Source organism: Vulpes lagopus, chromosome X (genome assembly GCF_018345385.1).
Source record: "Vulpes lagopus strain Blue_001 chromosome X, ASM1834538v1, whole genome shotgun sequence".
Lineage (NCBI taxonomy): Eukaryota > Metazoa > Chordata > Mammalia > Carnivora > Canidae > Vulpes > Vulpes lagopus.
In genome coordinates, this window is record NC_054848.1 from 80,609,460 (window position 1) to 80,631,295 (window position 21,836).

A 21,836-nucleotide genomic window follows, 5' to 3' on the forward strand; every position below is an offset into this window, starting at 1 on the left:
ACAGGTGACATGAGCAGTAGGGCAGTCTGTTGCTGAAGAGCCAACTCTAGACTGTAGCTAAACTGTTTCATAGCCTGCATCTGTACCCAAGAGGAGGGAGGTAGAAAACCCTTATGCCTTATTGGAACCAGGGAGTAGGGTGAGAAACCGCCTCATGGTAGCCTCCTACAAGATAGGGAGCCTCCTACAGGGTAGAAACACAGAAAAGAAACAGCCTTGAGGCAACTCCTCACAAGATTGTATATCTCCCCATGTTCCAGGAGGATCACAGGATGTTCTGCCAGGACTTGGGGCAGATTGCAGTTGAGACCTGCCTATGTGGCCTATGTGGCCTATGTGGCCAATGTGGATAGTGCAGGGTCACTGGAGTGCCATAGCAGAGCCATTTCCCTAAATTTACAGTCTATGAATAAAGGTTTTTATCCTGATTGCTTTCACTTAAAATTATATAATAATAATACTAGAAAATAATTTATATAATGCTGATTATGTGCTAGGCATTTCTCTGAGAGCTTTGCAAATAGTAAATTATTAATCCCCACACCAACCCTATAAAACAGGTGCTATTGTTTTCATTTTATGGAGGAGGTTGCTGAAGCACAAAAGTCAAATAACTGGCTTAAGTTCACACACTTAGAATTAAGCAGAATTATGATTTGAACCCAAACAATTTGAATTTGACAGAAGTGCGTATAAAATGATGTAATGCAAAGAAGTAATCCAAGCAGATGTCACAATACAAGGTGGAGTTTGGCCTGGACATTTGAAGTACATAATATTTTGCCAGGATGGAAAAGCTGCTGCTGTTGAAAGTATATGATGTGTTTTGAGAGCTATTTGTGATGTTCTGGAACCCCAGAAGGTACTGGCATGGAGCAACAAAAAATAAAATGGAATAAGCTTAGAGCTAGTCATAAAAGCCCTTGAAAGCTGTGGATCGAATTGTGTCCCCCCCAAATTTCATATGTTGAAGCTGTAACTCCTGTTGTAATGGTATTTGGAGATGGAATCTTTGAGAGGTAATTAGGTTTAGATGAGGTCACAAGGATGGGGCCCACTTGATATTAGTGCCTTTCTACAAAGATGCCAGAGAGCTTGTTCTGCTTACTCACGGCAAGAAGGCAGCTTTCTGAAAGTTGAGAAGAGAGCTCTCACCAGAAACCAACTATGCTGGCATATTTAGCATACTCAGAATTCCAGTCTGTAGTATTTGTTATGGCAGCCCCAGCAGACTAAGACACCATGAAATTGGGCATTAGAGTTGCAAAATTTCCAAAAGCAGGTGAGTTAAACAATTAGATGTGTATTTCAGAACAACTCTAGTGGCAGATTATGGTGGAGAATTTGGCAGAGATGATGGTAGGAGATGAGTGTGAGTTAGGGAGATTGGTGGTGGGAAAACTAGTTGATAAACAATTGCACTAATGCAGGTAAAAAGGTAGGAGCCTGGAGTGTGGCATTGGTGATAGAGAGCAAAGTAGACATTTCAGAGATACTATTGATAGGATTTAAAAAGTTGTCAAATGAGATATGTAAGGGAGAAACAGGAGTCAAGAGTTCCAGCTTGGGTGACTGGGTAAATGGTGATGACATCAATCAAGGTATGGGAATGTTAGTGGTTTGCCTCTGGATGGTAGTCTTAGAGGTGGTTTCTATTTCTTTTTGCTCATCTGAATTTTCCTTCCTTTTTTTTAAAATACTTACCATCTATTGCTTCTGGAATAAGAGTAAACCAAGAGTGGTTTTGTTTGTGGTATGGGGATACAGGTATGAAATGCAAAAGAAGACAATTGCTTCTTGACCTTTTGGCTAAGATAAAGTGCAAAAGAAGACAAAGTACTAAGAGAAAAAACACTAAGTTTTGGTTATATTGAGTTTGAACTGCCTGCAAGAAATCTTGTTGGAGGCATCCAGTAGGCTGTTAGAAATATAAATCTATGTGGAAATCAAATACAGGGACGGGAGATGTTGATTTTCAGAATTGGTATTTGCTCTCTGAGGGATTAGAATATATTACCACTGAGTGTTGCCTTTGCATTGGGCTTAGAATGAAGTAGAACTGATTTTAGGTAGCACCTGTATGTTAGGAGAGGGCAAGGTGTTGAGAGGAACACTAGGAGACTAGCAGAAATGGACTGAGGACAGAATACATACCCCTTGGGATGGGGTCAATATTCAGAGACAGAGTTCAAACAGAGGCATTGGAAATTCTCACTCCAGTTCCAAGCCGGGTACTGAAAACCAAAAGGATGTGGATCAGTGAAGTGAGGTTGAGACTGTGTCATGGCTATAGAGATAAAACAATGATGATGGGGGAAGCCAAAAATCTGTTATAGAAACAAGGTGGGAAAAAATAGGAACCTGCCAACCCCTGAGATATAGGGCTGACTAAAGTACCTGACCTCTTGGGTGCCAGTTGGGGGCTGTAGGAAAAGGAACTTTAGGTATCACAGTATGTAGGAAGATAGCCTGTCTTCCCTATAGGATTATTTGTGGTAGGAAGGGGGATGGGTGCAGTGGAGAAGTAGATCAATGGATTCCCATTTTCACCCTTGCATGTTGAACAGCAGATTATCTCTAAAATTCAAAAGTAAGTGGGCCTACGATTATTGATATTCTGCCAAAATGACCCATAGTTTGTTCTAGAGGAGGGGAAAAGCGTCCTGCATGTAGTTTGATGCTCTTTTAAGCTGCAATGGATACATATTTTGGTTCTTCTGCTTTAATGCATCTGTATTGATAAGGGGAGTTTCTGATGTGACCTATAAAACAAGAAACTAAGCCTGTTTCTTTTTCATCATCATCTCTTCACTGGGATATGAGTCTTGCTCCATCTCTAAATCTCACTGAAAATGCGATGAGAGTCAGGGATGGGATAGGAGTAAGTCACTATCTGGCAGATACAACCAGGAGTCACATGTTTATCACACATTCTCATCTTAGAAATGGCTATCAGTCATTCTGAGCAAAGTGTCTCCCTATCTTCAGAGAATTCACTTGTTTCTTGAGTGGTCTACTTCTCAGGTCCTGATTTCCCTCTTAAGGTTAAGTCAGTCATATTCATTTACTTTTAATTAATAAATAGATTTGGCTGCTTGATAATGGAATGTATTATCTTTTTCCATATAAATTCACACATTTTTTGTAGGGTTTCTGGTTATGCTAACCTTATTTGATTGGTTACATATCAGACTGTGGTCACAGAGAAGGATATTTGAGCTGTAATACAATTCCTTATTATCAGCTCAAGGCAGCACAGTAAGCCTTCATTTCAATTTCTAATAGTTCTCAGTAATATATGTACATTTATAGTTAATATCATAACAGTCTTTCATAATGATGGTAGGGGATAAATACTTCCTTAAAAGCAAATCTAATTGTATGGATTTAATATATTTGTGATTATGAACATTAGATGTATTTAAATTTTTAAATAGTACCAAAATTGGTAGAGTTGAAAATACAAGTCTCCCATAATGAGAGAGAGATGCAGAGTACATATGGGGGGGAGAGAGAGAGATGGGGAGAGAATTTGAGATGGGCTTAGTGTCAGGTGTGAAATAAGAGTGAAAGGTGTCTTACCCATATTACTTGGTTAAAAAAAATTAGTAATTTTACATTTTGATGATGCCATTTTAAGGAGGCTTCATCAAAATATCTGAATCATATGGTCCAGAATCCTTGAACCAGAACTGGCAGAAACTTCTGAATCTATGCAAACAGATTAACAGATTGACAGATTGACCCTAGGAAAATGCCAACATTTGAAGGATAGATAAGGAAGAGGAACTGAGAAAGATATTCATAGATGGGGGAAAGCTGTAACAGTATCTACTGCTATATAGGAGTAAACCAGAATTAAAGTGCAGAAGGAATTTTTAGATTCATCAGTTAAATCTTTGGTGACCTTTGGAAGACAGCAACTTCAGTGGTGTAGTGTGTGCCAACACCAGATTGAAGAAAGCTGAGAAGGAAAAAAAAAAAAAAAGAAAGCTGAGAAGGGAATAAGAAGTGAGGAAGAGGAGGCAGCAAATGTAGATCATTCTTCGAGGAAGTTTAACAATGAAGGAGAGGAGACAGAAGAGATGGTTGTTGAGGAGGAGGCAGTATTTAGGGGTATTTTGTAGGATAAAAGAGAATTAAGAATGCTTTTCAGACAAAGATTCCTTCATTTACTTATGTAATATTTATTGAGTGCCTACTGCATGTCATTAGAGTGAGTGAACAAATAGGAAAAAAGTAGTCATGGTATGGGCCCCCAGAAACCTTTTAGAAATGGATGGCAGCATTTTTGGTTATAAGGTATTATTGACATTTAGTACTTAGGGGCCAGAGATGTTCTAAATGCTGAAATAAGAGGCATAATCCTAAAAACCGATAGTTGTCTTCCACAAAATTAGGAAAAGAGAGTTTGATGATATGAGGATGACCACCCAGCAGTAGTCTACCCTTTTGATTACTTCCTCCTTCTTAAAACATGTTTTTTCTGTACGTTAATGACTCCCCTCACCTGTTTTTTTTTTCTATTTTTTTGTATATTTTTTATTGGAGTTTGATTTGCCAACACATAGTATAACACCCAGTGCTCATCTCATCAAGTGCGCCCCTCACTGCCTGTTACCCAGTCACCCATCCCTCCACCCCACTCCCCTTCCACTACCCCTAGTTCATTTCCCAGAGTTAGGAGTCTCTCATGTTCTGTCACCATCTCTGATGTTTCCCACTTATTTTCTCTCCTTTCCCTTTAAACCCTTTCACTATTTTTTATATTCCCCAAATGAATGAAACCATATAATGCTTGTCCTTTTCTGATTGACTTACTTCACTCAGCATAATACCCTCAAGTTCCATCTATGTTGAAGCAAATGGTGGGTATTCGTCGTTTCTAGTGTCTGAGTAATATTCCATTGTATACATATACCACATCTTCTTTATCCATTCATCTTTCGATGGACACCGAGGCTCCTTCCACAGTTTGGCTATTGTGGACATTGCTGCTATGAACATTGGGGCACAGGTGTCTCGGTCTTTCACTGCATCTGTATCTTTGCGGTAAATCCCCAGTAGTGCAATTGCTGGGTCAGAAGGTAGATCTATTTTTAACTCTTTGAGGAAGCTCCACACAGTTTTCCAGAGTTGCTGTACCAGTTCACATTCCCACCAACAGTGCAAGAGGGTTCCCCTTTCTCTACATCCTCTCCAACATTTGTTGCTTCCCGTCTTGTTAATTTTCCCCATTCTCACTGGTGTGAGGTGGTATCTCATTGTGGTTTTGATTTGTAGTTCCCTGATGGCAAGTGATTCAGAGCATTTTCTCATGTGCTTGTTGGCCATGTGTATGTCTTCTTTGGTGAAATTTCTGTTCATGTCTTTTGCCCATTTAATGATTGGATTGTTTGTTTCTTTGGTGTTGAGTTTAATAAGTTCTTTATAGATCTTGGATACTAGTCCTTTATCTGATACGTCATTTGCAAATATCTTCTCTCATTCTGTACGTTGTCTGTTAGTTTTGTTGACTGTTTCTTTTGCTGTGCAGAAGCTTTTTATCTTGATTAAGTCCCAATAGTTCATTTTTGCTTTTGTTTCCCTTGTCTTCACAGATGTATCTTGCAAGAAGTTACTGTGGCCAAGTTCAAAAAGGGTGTTGCCTGTGTTCTCCTCTAGGATTTTGATGCATTCTTGTCTCACATTTAGATCTTTCATCCATTTTGAGTTTATCTTTGTGTCTGGTGTAAGAGAATGGTCTAGTTTCATTCTTCTGCATGTGGCTGCCCAATTTTCACAGCACCATTTTTTGAAGAGACTGTCCTTTTTCCAGTGGATAGTCTTTCCTGCTTTGTCGAATATTAGTTGCTCATAGAGTTGAGGGCCCATTTCTGAGGTCTCTATTCTGTTCCATTGATCTAGGGGTCTGTTTTTGTGCCACTAACACACTGTCTTGATGATCACAGCTTTGTAGTACAACTTCAAATCCAGCATTGTGATGCCCCCAGCTCTGGGTTTCTTTTTCAATATTCCCCTGGCTATTTGGGGTCTTTTCTGATTCCACACAAGTCGTAAGATGGTTTGTTCCAACTCTCTGAAGAAAGTCTATGGTATTTTGGCAGGGATTGCACTGAATATATAAATTGCTCTGAGTAGCTATGAGCTCTGAGTAGCTATGACATTTACACAATATTAATTCTTCCAATCCATGAGCATGGATATTTTTCCATCTCTTTGTATCTTCCTCAATTTCTTTCAGAAATGTTCTGTAGTTTTTAGGGTATAGATCCTTTACCTCTTTGGTTAGGTTTATTCCTATGTATCTTATGCTTTTGGATGCAATTGTAAATGGGATTGATTCCTTAATTTCTCTTTCTTTGATCTCATTGTTAGTGTATAGAAATGCCTCTGATTTCTGGGCATTGACTTTGTATTCTGCCACACTGCCAAATTGCTATATGAGTTCTAGCAACCTTGGGGTGGAGTATTTGGGTTTTCTATGTACAGTATCATGTCATCTGCAAAGAGGGAGAGTTTGACTTCTTCTTTACCAATTTAAATGCCTTTTATTTCTTTTTGTTGTCTGATTGCGGACATAGTGAATAGCAGTGGTGAGAATGGACATCCCTGTCGTGTTCCTGATCTTAGGGGAAAGGCTCCCAGTGTTTCCCCATTGAGAATGATATTTGTTGTGGGCTTTTCATAGATGGCTTTTAAAATGCTGAGGAATGTTCCCTCTATCCCTACACTCTGAAGAGTTTTGATCAGGAATGGATGCTGTATTTTGTCAAATGCTTTCTCTGCATCTATTGAGAGGATCATAGGGTTCTTGTTTTTTCTCTTGTTGATATGATCACGTTGATTGCTTTTTGAGTGTTGAACTAGACTTGCATCCCAGGGATAAATCCCACTTGGTCATGGTGAATAATCTTCTTCATGTACTGTTGGATCCTATTGGCTAGTATCTTGTTGAGAATTTTTGCATCTGTGTTCATCAGGGATATTGATCTATAATTCTCCTTTTTGGTGGGGTCTTTGTCTGGTTTTGGAATTAAGGTGATGCTAGCCTCATAGGAGGAGTTTAGAAGTATTCCACCCCTTTCTATCTTTCTGAACAGCTTTAGTAGAATAGGTACTGTTTCTTCTTTAAACGTTTGATAGAATTCTCCTGGGAAGCCCTCTGGCCCTGGACTTTTGTGTCTTGGGAAATTTTTGATGACTGATTCAATTTCTTCCCTGGTTATTGGCCTGTTCAGGTTTTCTATTTCTTCCTGTTCCAGTTTTGGTAGTTTGTGGTTTTCCAGAAATGCGTCCATTTCTTCTAGATTGCCTAATTTATTGGCGTATAGCTGCTCATAATATGTTTTTAAATTGTATTTCCTTGGTATTGGTTGTGATCTCTCCTTTTTCATTCATGATTTTATTAATTAGAGACTTTTCTATTTTGTTTTTAATAAGGCTGGCTAATGGTTTATCTATCTTATTAATTCTTTCAGAGAACCAGCTCCAGGATTTGTTGATCTGTTCTACAGTTCTTCTGGTCTTTATTTCATTGAATTCTGCTTGAATCATTATTAAAGTTCTTCTGCTTGGTGTAGGTTTTATTTGCTGTTCTTTCTCCAGTTCCTTTAGGTGCAAGGTTAGCTTATGTATTTGAGTTTTTTCCAGTTTTTTAAGGGATGCTTGTATCGCGATGTATTTTCTGCTTAGGATTGCTTTTGTTGTATCCCAAAGATTTGGAACGGTTGTATCTTCATTTTCATTAGTTTCCATGAATCTTTTTAATTCTTCTCTAATTTCCTGGTTGACCCATTCATCTTTTAGCAGGATGCTCTTTAACCTCCACGTGTTTGAGTTTCTTCCAAATTTCTTCTTGTGATTGAGTTCAAGTTTCAAAGCATTATGGTCTGAAAATATGCAGGGGACAATCCCAATCTTTTGGTATTGATTGAGACCTGATTTGTGACCCAGTATGTGGTCTATTCTGGGGAAAGTTCCATGTGCACTTAAGAAGAATGTATACTCAGTTGCATTCGGATGCGAAGTTCTGTATATATCTGTGAAATCCATCTGGTCCAATGTATCATTTAAAGCTCTTGTTTCTTTGGAGATGTTGTGCTTTGAATTTCTGTTATTTGCAGAAAGTGCCGTGTTGAAGTCCCCCAGTATTAGTGTATTATTATCTAAGTATGTTTTTACTTTGGTTATTAATTGATTGATATACTTGGCAGCTCCCACATTAGGGGCATAAATATTCATGATGGTTAGGTCTTCTTATTGGATAGACCCTTTGAGTATGATATAATGTCCCTCTTCATCTCTTACTACAGTCTTTGGCGTAACCTTTAATTTATCTGATATGAGGATTGCTACCCCAGCTTTCTTTTGAGGATTATTGGAATGATAAGTGGTTCTCTACCCTTTCATTTTCAGGCTGGAGGTGTCCTTAGGTCTAAGATGAGTCTCTTGTAGACAGCAAATAGATGGGTCTTGCTTTTTTATCCAGGCTGAAACCCTGTGTCTTTTGATGGTCATTTAGCCCATTCATGTTCAGAGTTATTATTTAAAGGTATGAATTTAGTTTCATTGTAATACCTATTCAGTCCCTGTTTTTGTGGATTATTTCTTTGGGTTTCTGCTTTCTTTTACAGGGTCCCCCTTAATATTTCTTGCAGAGCTGGTTTGGTGGTCACATATTCTTTCAGTTTCTGCCTATCTTGGAAGCTCTTTATTTCTCCTTCTATTCTGAATAAGAACCTTGCTGGATAAAGTATTCTTGGCTGCATGTTCTTCTCATTTAGGACCCTGAATATATCCTGCCAGCCCTTTCTGGCCTGCCAGGTCTCTGTGGAGAGGTCTGCTGTTAATCTAATAGTTCTCTCCATATAAGTTAGGGATCTCTTGTCTCTTGCTGCTTTAAGGATTTTCTCTTTATCTTTGGAATTTGCAAGTTTCACTATTAAATGTCAAGGTGTTGAATGGTGTTTATTGATTTTTTTGGGGGGACCTCTTTATCTCCTGGATCTGAATGCCTGTTTCCCTCTCCAGATTAGGGGTGTTCTCAGTTAAGATTTGTTCAAATATGCTTTCTGGCCCTCTGTCTTTCCAGGCGTTTTCTGGAACCCCAATTAAACATAGATTTTTTTCCTTCTGAGGCTGTCATTTATTTCCCTTAACCTTTCCTCATGGTCTTTCAAATGTTTTTCTCTTTTTTTCCTCAGCTTCCTTCCTTGCCATCAACTTGTCTTCTATGTCACTCACTCTTTTCTACCTCATTAACCCTCATCGTTAGGACCTCCCATTTGGATTGCATCTCACTTAATTGAGTTTTTATTCCAGCCTGATTAGATCTAAATATTGCGGTCATGAAGTCTCTTGAATCCTGTATGCTTTTATTCCAGAGCCACTAGTAGCTTTCTAATTGTGCTTCTGAATTGGCTTTCTGACATCAAATTGTAATCCAAATTTTGTAACTCTGTGCAGAGAGTACTGTTTCTGATTCTTTCTTTTGTGGTGAGTTCTTCTTTCTAGTCATTTTGCTCAGTGCAGAGTGGCTGTATGAGCAGGCTGAGTCAAGAGTATCAACCACAACCTAAATAAATTTCACCCTAGATGATGCTGACAAGGTCAGAGACCAGAAATTGAAAACAAAGATCAGAACGATATAAAACAAAAGGACCAGTAAAGTGAAAAACAAATTTTAAAACAAATTAGTAAAAAATAAAAGGCCAAGAATCCCAAAGAAGAAGAGGAAAAAAAGGAGAAGAAAAAAAATGGGCAGGGGCTGGGAGATGGTGGTGGTGACGAAGTTGTAGTGGAGGCATAATGTAGTCTAACTGAGGAGTTCTAGAGGGTGATCCTCTTGGTTCTGAGTTACTAAGTTCTGTATGTCAGAAGATGCTCAATCCCAAATATATTAAACAGAAATACTTGTAGAAGGCCCCACCATTGACCACCAAAACATAAATTAGATAAAAGAGGGGGGCAGAACGGGAAGGAGGAATCTCACAGAATGAACCAGCATGGTATACCACTTGGTTCTGGATGCATGCTGGTCATGTTTTAGAAGGTATTAATTTACGCCATTGTAGAACAAAATGAGGCAGAGAAAACAAAATACACAAAACCAAACAAAAAAACATATCTTGTATATCTCCCCAAATTAAGTTGAGTATGTTGAAGGGAATCTAGAAGTGGAAAATATATCTAGGACCTGTAATTGTAGAAATATGAAAGTCAAAAAGGAAGAATCTTAAAAATGAAGAGGTGGCAAAATATTGTAGTTAAGGTGGGGAAAGAGAAAAAAATGGAAATTTACAGTCTTATATAAAAACGAGTTGTACTGGAAAAAGGAAGAAAAGAAAAAAATAGGAGGGGTACCCTCTAGTTCTATATACTGTAAATCTCTAGACTTCCCTTGAAGCTTTCCAGCGCTGGTTGGTCAAAAACTCGCTCTTCCCCTGTCCTTTCAGCTGATCTTCTCGGGGAGGGGCCTGCTGTGCTGATTCTCTGGTATGTGCACCTGAGGGAGCTTCCCCACCTCCTGCCGGGTGCCGGGCTCAGTGGGAGCTGTTTACCCCCAGAGGCCTCTGTTCCCTGGCGGCCCTGCCTCTCCCAGGCACAGGGTGACAGAAGGAGGGACAACAACACTCTCAGCTCTCCAGCTCTGGAATCAGCTTCCGCAGTAACTACCACAGTCTCCCAGTCTGCACTGGCCTGGATGCTCCCCGGCTGGCAGGGGGCACTGATCTGCACAGCTTGGGGGCGCCCCGCGGCAGGAGAGTCCTCACTGTCCTGTGTCCTCCCCACTTCCGCCTGTCCCAGGGCGAGTGCAGGATCATGGGCTTTGTCTGCTGGGTGCTCTGGGATCTGGGGCCTGTGCTGCTGGAATCGCGCTCCCAGGGCCTCGGCTCCTGAAGGCAGCAGGGCACAGACCCCTCCATCCAGAGCCCCCGCCTGACCCATCGGCTTTTCCCCAGGCCTTTACCGAGATCCGCCCACAGTTTGTGCAACGCTTTCCCCCAGCACACTTCCTCTATTATTGATTCAGGGAGACTCTCCGGGTTTTTCTCCAGAATCACTGGGCATTCCTCATCTCCTTGGCCCCAAGGCACTGTTTTTTTCTCTCCTGCCTGAAGTTCTCTAGGTCTCTGAAAATAATCTATTTATTTTTTCTCTATTCTCTTTCCATCCAGTCCCATGACTTTAAATACTATTTCACTAGTCTTAGTCTCTCTTGAAACTTCGGATTCATGTAACCACCTGCTTACTTGACATCCCTCACTTTAGCAGGCAACTCAAGCCTAACATGTCCAAAACAGAGCCCTTAATTGTCTTCCCCAGACCTCTTTTTCATTGATCTTTGTCATCTCAGGAAATGGCAAGAGCATTCACTGCACAAACTAAAAACGTAAATCATACCTCATTCCTTTTTTCCTTTATTGCAAGTCTTCTTGGCTCTACTTTCAAAATATATTCTAAATCCATCTAATTTTCCATTACCACTCCATTATCATGTTCCAAACCACCATCATCTCTCACCTGGACCTTTATGATTCCTTTCTCTCTCTCCTCCTTCCTTCAACAGTTGCTTCCTTGCAGCCTTTCCACTGTCTCCAGAGAGATCATTTTAAAAAGTAAATCACATCACATCATTTCTTTGTTCAGAACCTTCAATGGCTTCCTATAGCACTTAGAACAAAAATCCAAACTCTGTATCTTGACCTATGAGGCCTTATATGATCTGACACTTACCTACTTTTCAGTTTCATCTGACACCACATTCTCTTCCTTGTTCATTATGTTCTAGCCATCCTGGCCTTCTTTATGATTCTTTAATGTATCAGGTTATTTCCTGGTACCTTGCTTCTCATTCTACCTGGAATACTCTTCCCTTAGATAATGACAGTTTTACCTCCTATTTTTTTCTTGTTTAAGTGCATCAGTCTGTACATCTAGAACCATATTACATTAGAGTAGTAAGTGTTGGTCATTATTTCCTCTCACTTTAATTTGAATGTTTCTGGGGCTTCCCCATTTGACTACTCATTCAGATGCTGACTTTGGGGTTGTGTGTTAAGGAACTATTCATCTATTCGGATTCTATTAAGAGTTCTAAGTAAGAATGGGTGATGAATTTGATAAAATGCCCTTTTAAGATTTGTAGAAGGGGAGGTGGGTGGGGGGCTGGGGTGGCTGGGTGACAGGCACTGAGGGGGACACTGGGTGTTATACTATATGTTGGCAAATGAACTCCAATAAAAAATATATATATAATAAATAACAAAAACTATTTTCATAGGAATTAAATGATGTGGTCCCAGGTAGAATGTTTAAAAGTGTATATAGGTCATATTAAAGGCTTGCTATTGTCATTTTCATGGTTCTTCACATTAAAAGTGCTATTTTATAACAGAAACAAAACAGAAAAACAACAACAAGAAAGATTTGTGGAGATTATATGATACTTTCCCTTTTGATCTATTGGTAAATTTTATTAAATCTCTTAATATTGAACTACACTTGCATTTATTCATCATTCAACAATTATTTACTGAGTGCCTACCATGTGCCAGGTTCTATCCTAAGCACTGAAGATACCATAGAAACAAAACATAAGTTTATCATTGCCCTAGCAGAACATACCTTCTAGTGTGAGAGAAAAATGAACAAAATACATAAATTTTATTGTATATTGGAAGGCAACAGATGGTGTGAAGTAGAAAATAACAAGGGAAGTGACAGGGCATACTAAGGTTGTTAGTAGCTGCAATTTTTTTTTAGTAGGCTCCATGCCCAATGTAGGGCTTGAACTCATAACCTGAGATCAAAAGTCACATACTCTACTGACTGAACCATCCAGGCACACCATAGCTGCAATTTTAAATAGTATGATCAGGGAAGGCCTCACTATGAAAGAAATATTTGTGCAAAGACTTGAAGGACATGCAAAAGTTAGGCTAGGAGGTTGGATAAGTTGTCTAAACAGATATATATCATTATATATATATATATAAATTATCAAGACTGAAGAGAGAAATTTAATGTTAGAAGTATCAATAGTGAACAAAGAATTATTCTCAGAGTAGTAAAGAATTGGAAGATGATTGCAACAAGGAGGGTAACTGGTGGTATAGTGTGAAGACATGAGATTCATTTTTAAAAGCTAGAGGGAAGGGGCATGCCCAGGGATATAAATGTAATGGGAGGAAAAAGAAACAGGCACCATTTGAGAAGACTAGGGAGTGTCATCAAGGGAGATTCAGATTTCAAGAAATTGAAAGGAATATTCAGAGGCTGAAGTGATAAGGGATGATGGACTGTGTGTTCCGGAGGACCTATGGAAGTGTTTCACGAGTTGGTGGGTCATAGGAATTGGAAACAAATTGGGAGATATGAATATCCAGATGGTCATTATTAGGTTATAAACAAGGACTCGGGAGTCTGAGGCTCCTTGTGTTTATTGACAAATAGAGATAAAAGTATAATGTATTTAGTTCTGGTGTCTCAAGACAGCTAGTGGTAGTGAGGCTGTGAGTGTTTGAGGGTGATCATGGGGGCCAGTAGAGATATGGAGGTCCTATAGACAAATCTTATTCCAGAATGAGCTGAGCTTACCCTGGACTCCTGTGAGAGAAAAGGTACAAAAAGAAGTACTGTGCTTCAATGATCTCATAAGACAGGCATGATAATATAGTACTGGAATCTTTCCAAGTGGTAACATCATAGAAAACTTATCCATTAATTTAAAATGATATCTATTGGTTTTGTGTCCTGGCTTTGGAGAACACATACTTCTATATTTTTATTCTTCAGAGGTAAATGTTTATATTATTTCAAAGTAGGGATCCATCAGTTTTAATATTTTTCATTTTCCTATAGATCTTTATTGCTCATGAGAATTTTTATAAAATACTTAGATGGCTGCAATGGGAAAAAGGTCTCCATAATTAGACATGGGCTTCCATAGTTAAATAACAGGAAGTTAAAATACTGAAGCAATTTGGGATGAGACCTCCCCAAACTTTTTCTGTTAATCAAAATTTCCTAACACTAAGTTTCAAATGGAAACTCAAATAGTCTTAACTTCTTTGCTAAGAATCAAATATATTGGAAGTAGCTGCTGTATTTCTGTCAAATAAAAAATTTTTTATAATATTCCAAATCCATAAATTAAATAAGATTATGTTTTAAATTTTCAGTCAAAACCCTTCTGTCAATCAGTTTGAAGTCAATAAATAACCATGTCTATTTTCCAGGAATTCATTAAAAGTATTTCTAGGGCAGCCCCGGTGGCCCAGCGGTTTAGCGCCGCCTGCAGCCCAGGGTGAGATCCTAGAGACCCGGAATCGAGTCCCACGTCAGGCTCCCTGCATGGAGCCTGCTTCTCCCTCTGGCTGTGTCTCTGCCCGCCCCACCCCCGTCTGTGTCTCTCATGAATAAATAAATAAAATCTTAAAAAAAAATAAAAGTATTTCTAAAGAAGTCTGATTTAGTGTTTCAGAAATTTTTCTGTTAAGATTCCTATTGAACCTTCTACCTTATGAGATATTAACGTGTATGATTCCACTTAATTTGTTCCTTCCTGTCCCTCCTCTGAAACCATTTTTAGTACACAATTTTAATTTTCTCAAGAGGAAAAATTAGTGAGTTGTTTCTGAATTACCCTTCACTAGAGTTGCAAGTGATTTTAAGAACCACTTTAAAGTTCTACCCAGGAGTTGTATCTAAATTTCACATAAGTTATATTTTTTTTCGTTTCTCAAATGTCATTTCAACCTTGGGGAAATTATCTTTTACCTTGAAAAATCTAAATATTTCATACTAAAGAAATAAATATTTATATGCCTTGGTCCAGGTGATATGAGTCATCCTGCAACTTAAGAACTTCTCAACTATCAGATCTGCAAGTTATTATAATAAAAATAGGTCTTTCTTTGTCCAGTAGAATGCTCTGGACATTTACTTTGATGTAGAGCACCTATAACTACCACTTTAAGAAATGCTCTATTTCTCTTAAAATATCTGTTATTATGAATATTTGAATTTTCAAAATATAAATTAGGAGGTAATTCTTTGCCTAATGAAAATATTAGCCATAGGATATATTTAGGTAATAGGACTTCTGGGGCTCTATTTACAAATATTTTTATATGCATATTTAGTAAACTTAAAATATAAAACTCACATACATGTAATGGTCCACATATTTCATATTGTAAAAACACTATTGCCCTCTTTAAGCTTCTTACAAGGAATTCCATTTTCTCCATTACTTATTTGATATGTATTTCCGTCATAACCTGGTGCTTTCATCCTTACCATTCCAGTTCTTAAATCACCAGATGTCTGATATTTCAAGTCTTCTAGCTCATTTTAAAGAAGGCTTTATAATTTACCTTAAACTTAAGTTGTTTTCATTTGTTTATAGAAACCATAGATGGATGGATGGATAGCTAGATAGATAGCTAGATAGATAGATCATCAACTTGTATCAAAAAGAGAATTAAGGGGCACCTGGGTGGCTCAGGGGTTGAGCATCTGCCTTTGGCTCAGGGCATGATCCCAAGGTGCTGGGATCGAGTCCCACCCACATCAGGCTCCCAGGGAGCCTGCTTCTCCGTCTGCCTATGTCTCTCCCTCTCTCTCTCTGTATATCTCTCATGAATAAATAAATAAAATCTTTTAAAAAGGGGGACTTAATTAGAGTGAGAGATGAGGCTTTGTATTGTAGTAAAATACACAATATAAAATTTACTGAGAGGGACATGTAGTACATTGACAATGTTGTGCAACCATCACCAATATCTAATTCCAGAACATTCCATCAACCCAGGAAGAAATCTGTGCTCTAAACAGTCACTCCTCTTTTCTCCATCTCCAGCCTCTGGCATCCACCAATCTGTTTTAAGTCTCTATGGGTTTACATATTCTGGATGTTTCATATGAATAGAGTCCTACAATATGGGCCTGGCTTCTTTCACTTAGCTTAATGTTTCAGGGTTCCTCCATGTAATAGTACTTCATTGCTTTTTATGGCTGAATAATATTCTATCGTATGGCTATACCACATTTGGTTTTTGTTTGAACACCTGTTTTAAATGATCTGGGGTAGGTACTCAGGAGTAGAATTGCTGGGTCATGTGCTAATTGAGATGAGACATTTTTCAGTAAAATCTTACCAAACCAATCAACAGTCCCATTTTTGTGTGTGTGTAAGGATCATGTTGTTGTCTTCTGTTAATAACTATTAGGGGCTCCTACACTTCTCTAGGAATTGTGGTATGGGAGTATATACTGGGATACTACAGATGGCATCACCAACCCACACCCAACCTAAGAACTAACTACTTTTTATTCAAAGTGTCAACTGATGTAAAGTCCATTGAAAGTCCCTAACCTTAGCAGGTGCACTAGTCTATACCTTCAGACAATGAAAGTTACAAGCAAGTAACCAACATGTTCCTATATAGCATTGGAGTCAGACAGACCTTAGTTCAATTATACACAATTGCTCGAGGGCCACTCAGTAAACTTACCCGTATCTCAGTTTCACCATCTATAAAATGAGGGTATTCCTGCCTCTCAAGATTGTTATGAGGGAAGGGCCTAGCCCTGCACAAAGCTGGAACTTAATAAATGAGTTCTCATTTCCACTTATTTCCCTACACTCTTCACATTAACTGTTCTTCAAGACAGCAGTATTTTTCTTCTCATTTTCTCTTTCAGGTTAAAATTAAACTGCCAAATACGAACCCTTCTGAAATTAAAATTGATATCCAGGAATTGATCATTGACCTCCGTACTCCTAATAAGTGAGTACTACTTAAAACTAGAATAACAACAACAACAACAAAAAGAACTAGAATAACATGTTATAATATTAACAAAACTTTAGTCAATATTCTTAAAGTGCACATTGTTATTTCGCATCACCCCTAAAGTCTGAAAAAAAGTGAAAGTCATTCAGATGTTTGATCTACATAGTATAAATATAAATGTATTTGGAAACACCTAATTTTTTTCTGCTTTGCATCCATACATTTGGAGTAGGTTGATATCACCAAAACAGTTCTTGACATTCAGATATAGTTTGCTTATCTGTGAGGAAAAATAATGAGAGGTGAAAATCTCTTAAGATGTAAGTCTTTCATGTGTTTTTTTGTACAATGATGGCATAAGAGAAGCAATATCTTTAAACTTTGTAGTTTTTGTGGGGCTCTAAAGTTAAATTTGATTATACTTATCTAGAAATGAACAGAAAAATCTTGTCATCAATTACTTAAAACAAAAATTCTAACAACTAATTTATCACTAGCTCCTCAAGTAGTGTGAATACATTGAAAAAGAATACAGGTAATAGTGGAATAATTCAATTAAGCATTGATATTTTCAAGAGTCCTATTACACAGGTTCAAATTATCTTCCCAAAGCACAACATACAGTAATATTCTGATATAAATATTATCTTGAAGCCTGGACAAATCAGTGCTGTCTTTCAAAACCAACTGTAAAGAAGGAATCCATGGAACCTAGTGTGTGCCAAATAAAATATCTAAATATCTCACGGCTAAAAAAATTAAAATATAAATAAACAAATATCTCACTGCTTTGTTCACTTTTCATCTCAATGTACAGCAGTTAGCACACTTGGGTTGATAGCAGTGGTTCTTTCTCTGTAACTCACGAACATTTCAAACTGGGTGTGGCTAGCAGTCAGCTACTAGCACCTTTTCTTTCTTACATTATCAGGATCAATAGTTCTCCCCTGTTGATCTTAGGACTTCAAAAAATAAAAAGTAGATCCTTCACACAAAAGACTTCTATGTGTAAACAACCCAGTGTATATACAGCAGATGGATTTCATTACAGCAGATGGATTTAACCCAAAATGATCTACAGATGAATATATATCAAATATTTTTCATTACTTTTATCATTTCCAAAATATATTCTCACAAGAAATTGTCTCATGTTATAAAAATTACACCCACTATTCCTACCATTCACTTCAAGGAGTATTGTACTTTTTAAATTCATATTATAAATGCTTCTATTCTCTCATACAACCTCTGCATGGAAAGTTGCTTAAATGAACAGTTAATCTTCCATGATATTGGTGTGCTTGTTAAAAGCACATACATATCTACACACCATGGAGTTAATTTCCGTTCCTGTAGCAGTTCTCCATCAATCTTTAGGCAGCTGCTCTGTCTATGCTGTCATTCCAGATATCTATCAGAGCCCACTAAATGAAAGACTCACACGGAGATACCTGTCCACATAGAATGTGAGCTACACTAGAATTTTTGAATCATATACTGTTCTTATATATTAAATGCTCTGTGCAGAGAGGTGCTGTCTCTGTCTCCTGAGAAAAGAAATCATGAATTATTATAGAAGACTGAAGATAGGTTTTCATCATTTTTACCATTTTTCCTAAACACTTGAGCATTTTTTGGAGCCATGCTATTATCCAAAATTGTATTGTTGGAAATGTGTCTTTTTTTCAGTTTATTGATATTCACATAAACTTTCTTTAGTTTCTAATTTTGACACACTATAACACTGTTTACTCCCCCCAAGAAAGGTAAGAGAAAATATCCTCCTGTTCGTGTATGTATAAGACAGAACAAGGGAATCTATTTTAATTGAATGGACTAGTAATATCAGTCAAATGATAGTTAACTGCATTAGAATTATCAATAAAACCCAGATTTTTGGAATTATACAACCTTAAGAAATAAAGCAATGTCTTAAATTTTTCATTTTTAAAAAACTGGTTGTTTTGGCATGTCAATTCCCAACATGGAGTAGATGGAAAGGAGGAAAGATAGGGTAAATTGGATAATTTCCCAAGGACTTTTGTCTTCATAAGAGGTTTCATTATTTTTTGAAGTGAATACTAAGAATGCCATAAATGAATTCCTTGAATGGAAAAATAAAAACATATTGTAAATAAAAGTATGAGTTAATTTTTGGTTGAATGCTGTTCAGATTATTCTCACCTTTGCTGTGTCCTTTAATTCAGATTGATTGAGAATTGACTGATACTCAAAGTGAAAAAATGTTTTCAAAATGAAATAGTGAAGTTCAGCTCAGTAGCTATTTCTGCACTTTGAAAATAGTTATGGTTCCAATAGAAAACCTTTAAAAAGCCATATTTATTTTAACCCAGATATTTAGATAAAATAATTTATTAACTATGTAAAATAAAAGCTGAATTATGTGAATATGCACAGAACAAGGTTGTCCTGTATTTAAATCTCTTGCAAGGAACATCACCTTGACTTTGCTAATATAAATGTAAGTATGCAAGTCTCTAGAGTTCATTTTATGGATAGTTTTTTTTGTCTTTACTTTTACATATTATAGTTCATGTTTAAATAATTGCTAATGAAAATCAACACTGGATGAACATTTGATCAGTGCTTAAACTGTAGCTTCTTAAAAGCAAGTACACTATCGATATAAAGGCTGAGGGATTGGGTTTAAATGTTTATTCATATGTGGTAGTGCTAATCTATAGTAGGTATTCAAATATTATTTTGTGGTGACCTATTTGCTTTTCATCCATTTATTTATTCACTCAACAAACATTTATAAGTCTTCTGCTAGACACTGGGGGGACACGAAGATAAGATATAGTTCTGTCCTTTAATGAATTGTACATGGAAAAGTATTTGTAGAATTTTATTTTGTTTAAATATAAATCTCAACTCAGATATCAAGCAGTAAAACAAACTAGACAAAAATACTTCCTTTCTCCTAAGATCCTAAATAAGTTTCAGTTTCTGTTGTTCAAAATTTTAGTATGTGAAGCCATACTACTAAAGACTAGACAGAAATGCAGGGATAGATGGATCATTACAATGGCCACTGTCTCTTCTGAATTTATTCCTCTCTGGACAAAGAGGTGTACATTATCATTGGAACTCCTTCTTTGGCTGATTTATAGTTGTCTTAGTGCAATGAAGCTACCACCACTGAGCTTTGCTTTATTTTTAAAGTGCATATATTATCATTTGTAGGATAAAGGATAAAGCAAATCTAACTCCAGCTCAACCTATATTTTATAAACAATTTTAAAAAGATAGACTCTAAATATTTTTTGCACCTGCTTTTTTTGAGATGCCAAATAAAGACTATATTAAAATACATCACCATATCATTACTTCTGATAGAAAGAGCAGTTTTTCCTACCCTAAATATCTGGAATGGAACAAGAGTAACAGAAATTTTCTCCTTTAGGTTCCAGAGACATGTGATAAATACTTTTAATGAGCCCAATTTCCTGAACTTAAGTATTTGCAAATGAGTAAAGAGGCAATTGGTTTTCAAGAGTTTGTTTTCAAACACTAGTTATTTATACAAGTATTCAGTAAGTATCCCTAAAAAATACCAGATTACTTTACTAATTTGGGTCTTATGCCATCTAAAAGAGTTTTTTGGTCCACTTTTATAGAGATACTCAAGCCTTCTCTATGAAGAATGTGAGGTAACGAGTTTTGTGCATTTAATTTTCTTCAGCTACCAACATGTGCTGACCCCATGCATAATACAGATTCATACCACTATGAGAGAATTATGGATGTCTCATCCCAGCAATGCATCTAAAGCATACAGCTATCCAGCAACTGAGCCATAAACCCTGAAATCTCCCACAAGGCCTTCATTCAACGTATAGTAGAAAGAACCAGAAGCAAGCCCAGAGTAGCACTTTCATTGATCTGGTATTAGAATTATTCCAGGCCGAATTTCAATAACTATAACTGTAGTGGAGACTCAGCCTAAGGTTGCATTAGCAGAATTATTATAGAACTATTCCAATTTTCAGATTTGTGTCAGTCAATCACATTCCATCTACACGTAAGCATGGCTGGCAAACAGATCTATCCAACCAACTTAAAATTGCAGTGGCTCGGGACTCCTGGGTGGCTCAGTAGGTTAGGCATCTATTTTCAGCTCAGGTCATAATCCCAGAGTCCTGGGATCAAGCCCTGCATTGAGGTCCCTGCTCAGTGGGGAGTCTGCTTCTCCCTCTGCCCCTCCACCTGCTCATGCTTATGCTCTGTCTCTCCCTGAAAAAAATAAATAAAATTTTAAAATCTTAAAAAAAAAAATAAAGTTGCAGTGGCTGTATTCTTCTGCCTATTATCCAAGCCTGAGACTATGTGTCTATAATGCAAAATGAGGTCAATTTTGGAAAAAAAAAAAGAGTGGGGGATCAAAACCCCTGCTTGGACTTTTAAGGCCAAAACTCTGGTATATGATTTATGTTATTTAGGCATATTTTTGATCTAGTACTTGTACTGTCTAAGTATTGTTCTTTGGTTCCTAATCTTCTGATACTTTGTATTGCTTTCCATTACCTTATTAAAAGTGACATCTTCTGGATTTCACTTTAGGAAGCTGATTCTGGGTTTTTATCCTGTCTTGTTTTGTTTTGATTTTTAGGAAGCTGTTGATAACTCTTCCTCAACCTGTGGAATGCAGCAGTGCCAAAGCTTTCTATATCCTGGAGACTGAGACTCTTGAAGTCACCATGACTATGAAAAGAGAACTGGATCTCATTAATTTCTTCTAAAACTTCATGAATAAGGAGGAAAAATGGCACAATAGCACTGATAAAAAATAAAACTTTGAAAAAATTGGTTAATGTTTTCTATCTTATTATTCTAACATATTTCTGAAAGGGTCTAAATTCAATTAAAGTGAGATCCTGATATTTACAATCATGTCTATTACTCTGGTGAGAAATATTGTTTTCTCATATTCGTAAGTTATTCCATTTTTATAGCAATAGCTGGATAAAACTAACAGGTTAGCCAGTTAGATTACTGCATGGCCAA

The 21,836-nt window shown here is 37.3% G+C and overlaps 1 protein-coding gene across 1 annotated transcript in view; it reads left to right on the plus strand.

Annotated features, from left to right (window-relative positions):
* Nucleotides 1-21,571, plus strand: part of DNAAF6 (dynein axonemal assembly factor 6) — a 34,645-nt gene extending 13,074 nt beyond the window's left edge. Inside the window, exons 5-6 of the mRNA XM_041740075.1 lie at nucleotides 16,714-16,799; nucleotides 21,442-21,571. Of these exons, the coding sequence (XP_041596009.1) occupies nucleotides 16,714-16,799; nucleotides 21,442-21,571 (216 nt within the window). The remainder of the gene's footprint in view (nucleotides 1-16,713; nucleotides 16,800-21,441) is intronic.
* Nucleotides 21,572-21,836: the final 265 nt, after the last annotated feature.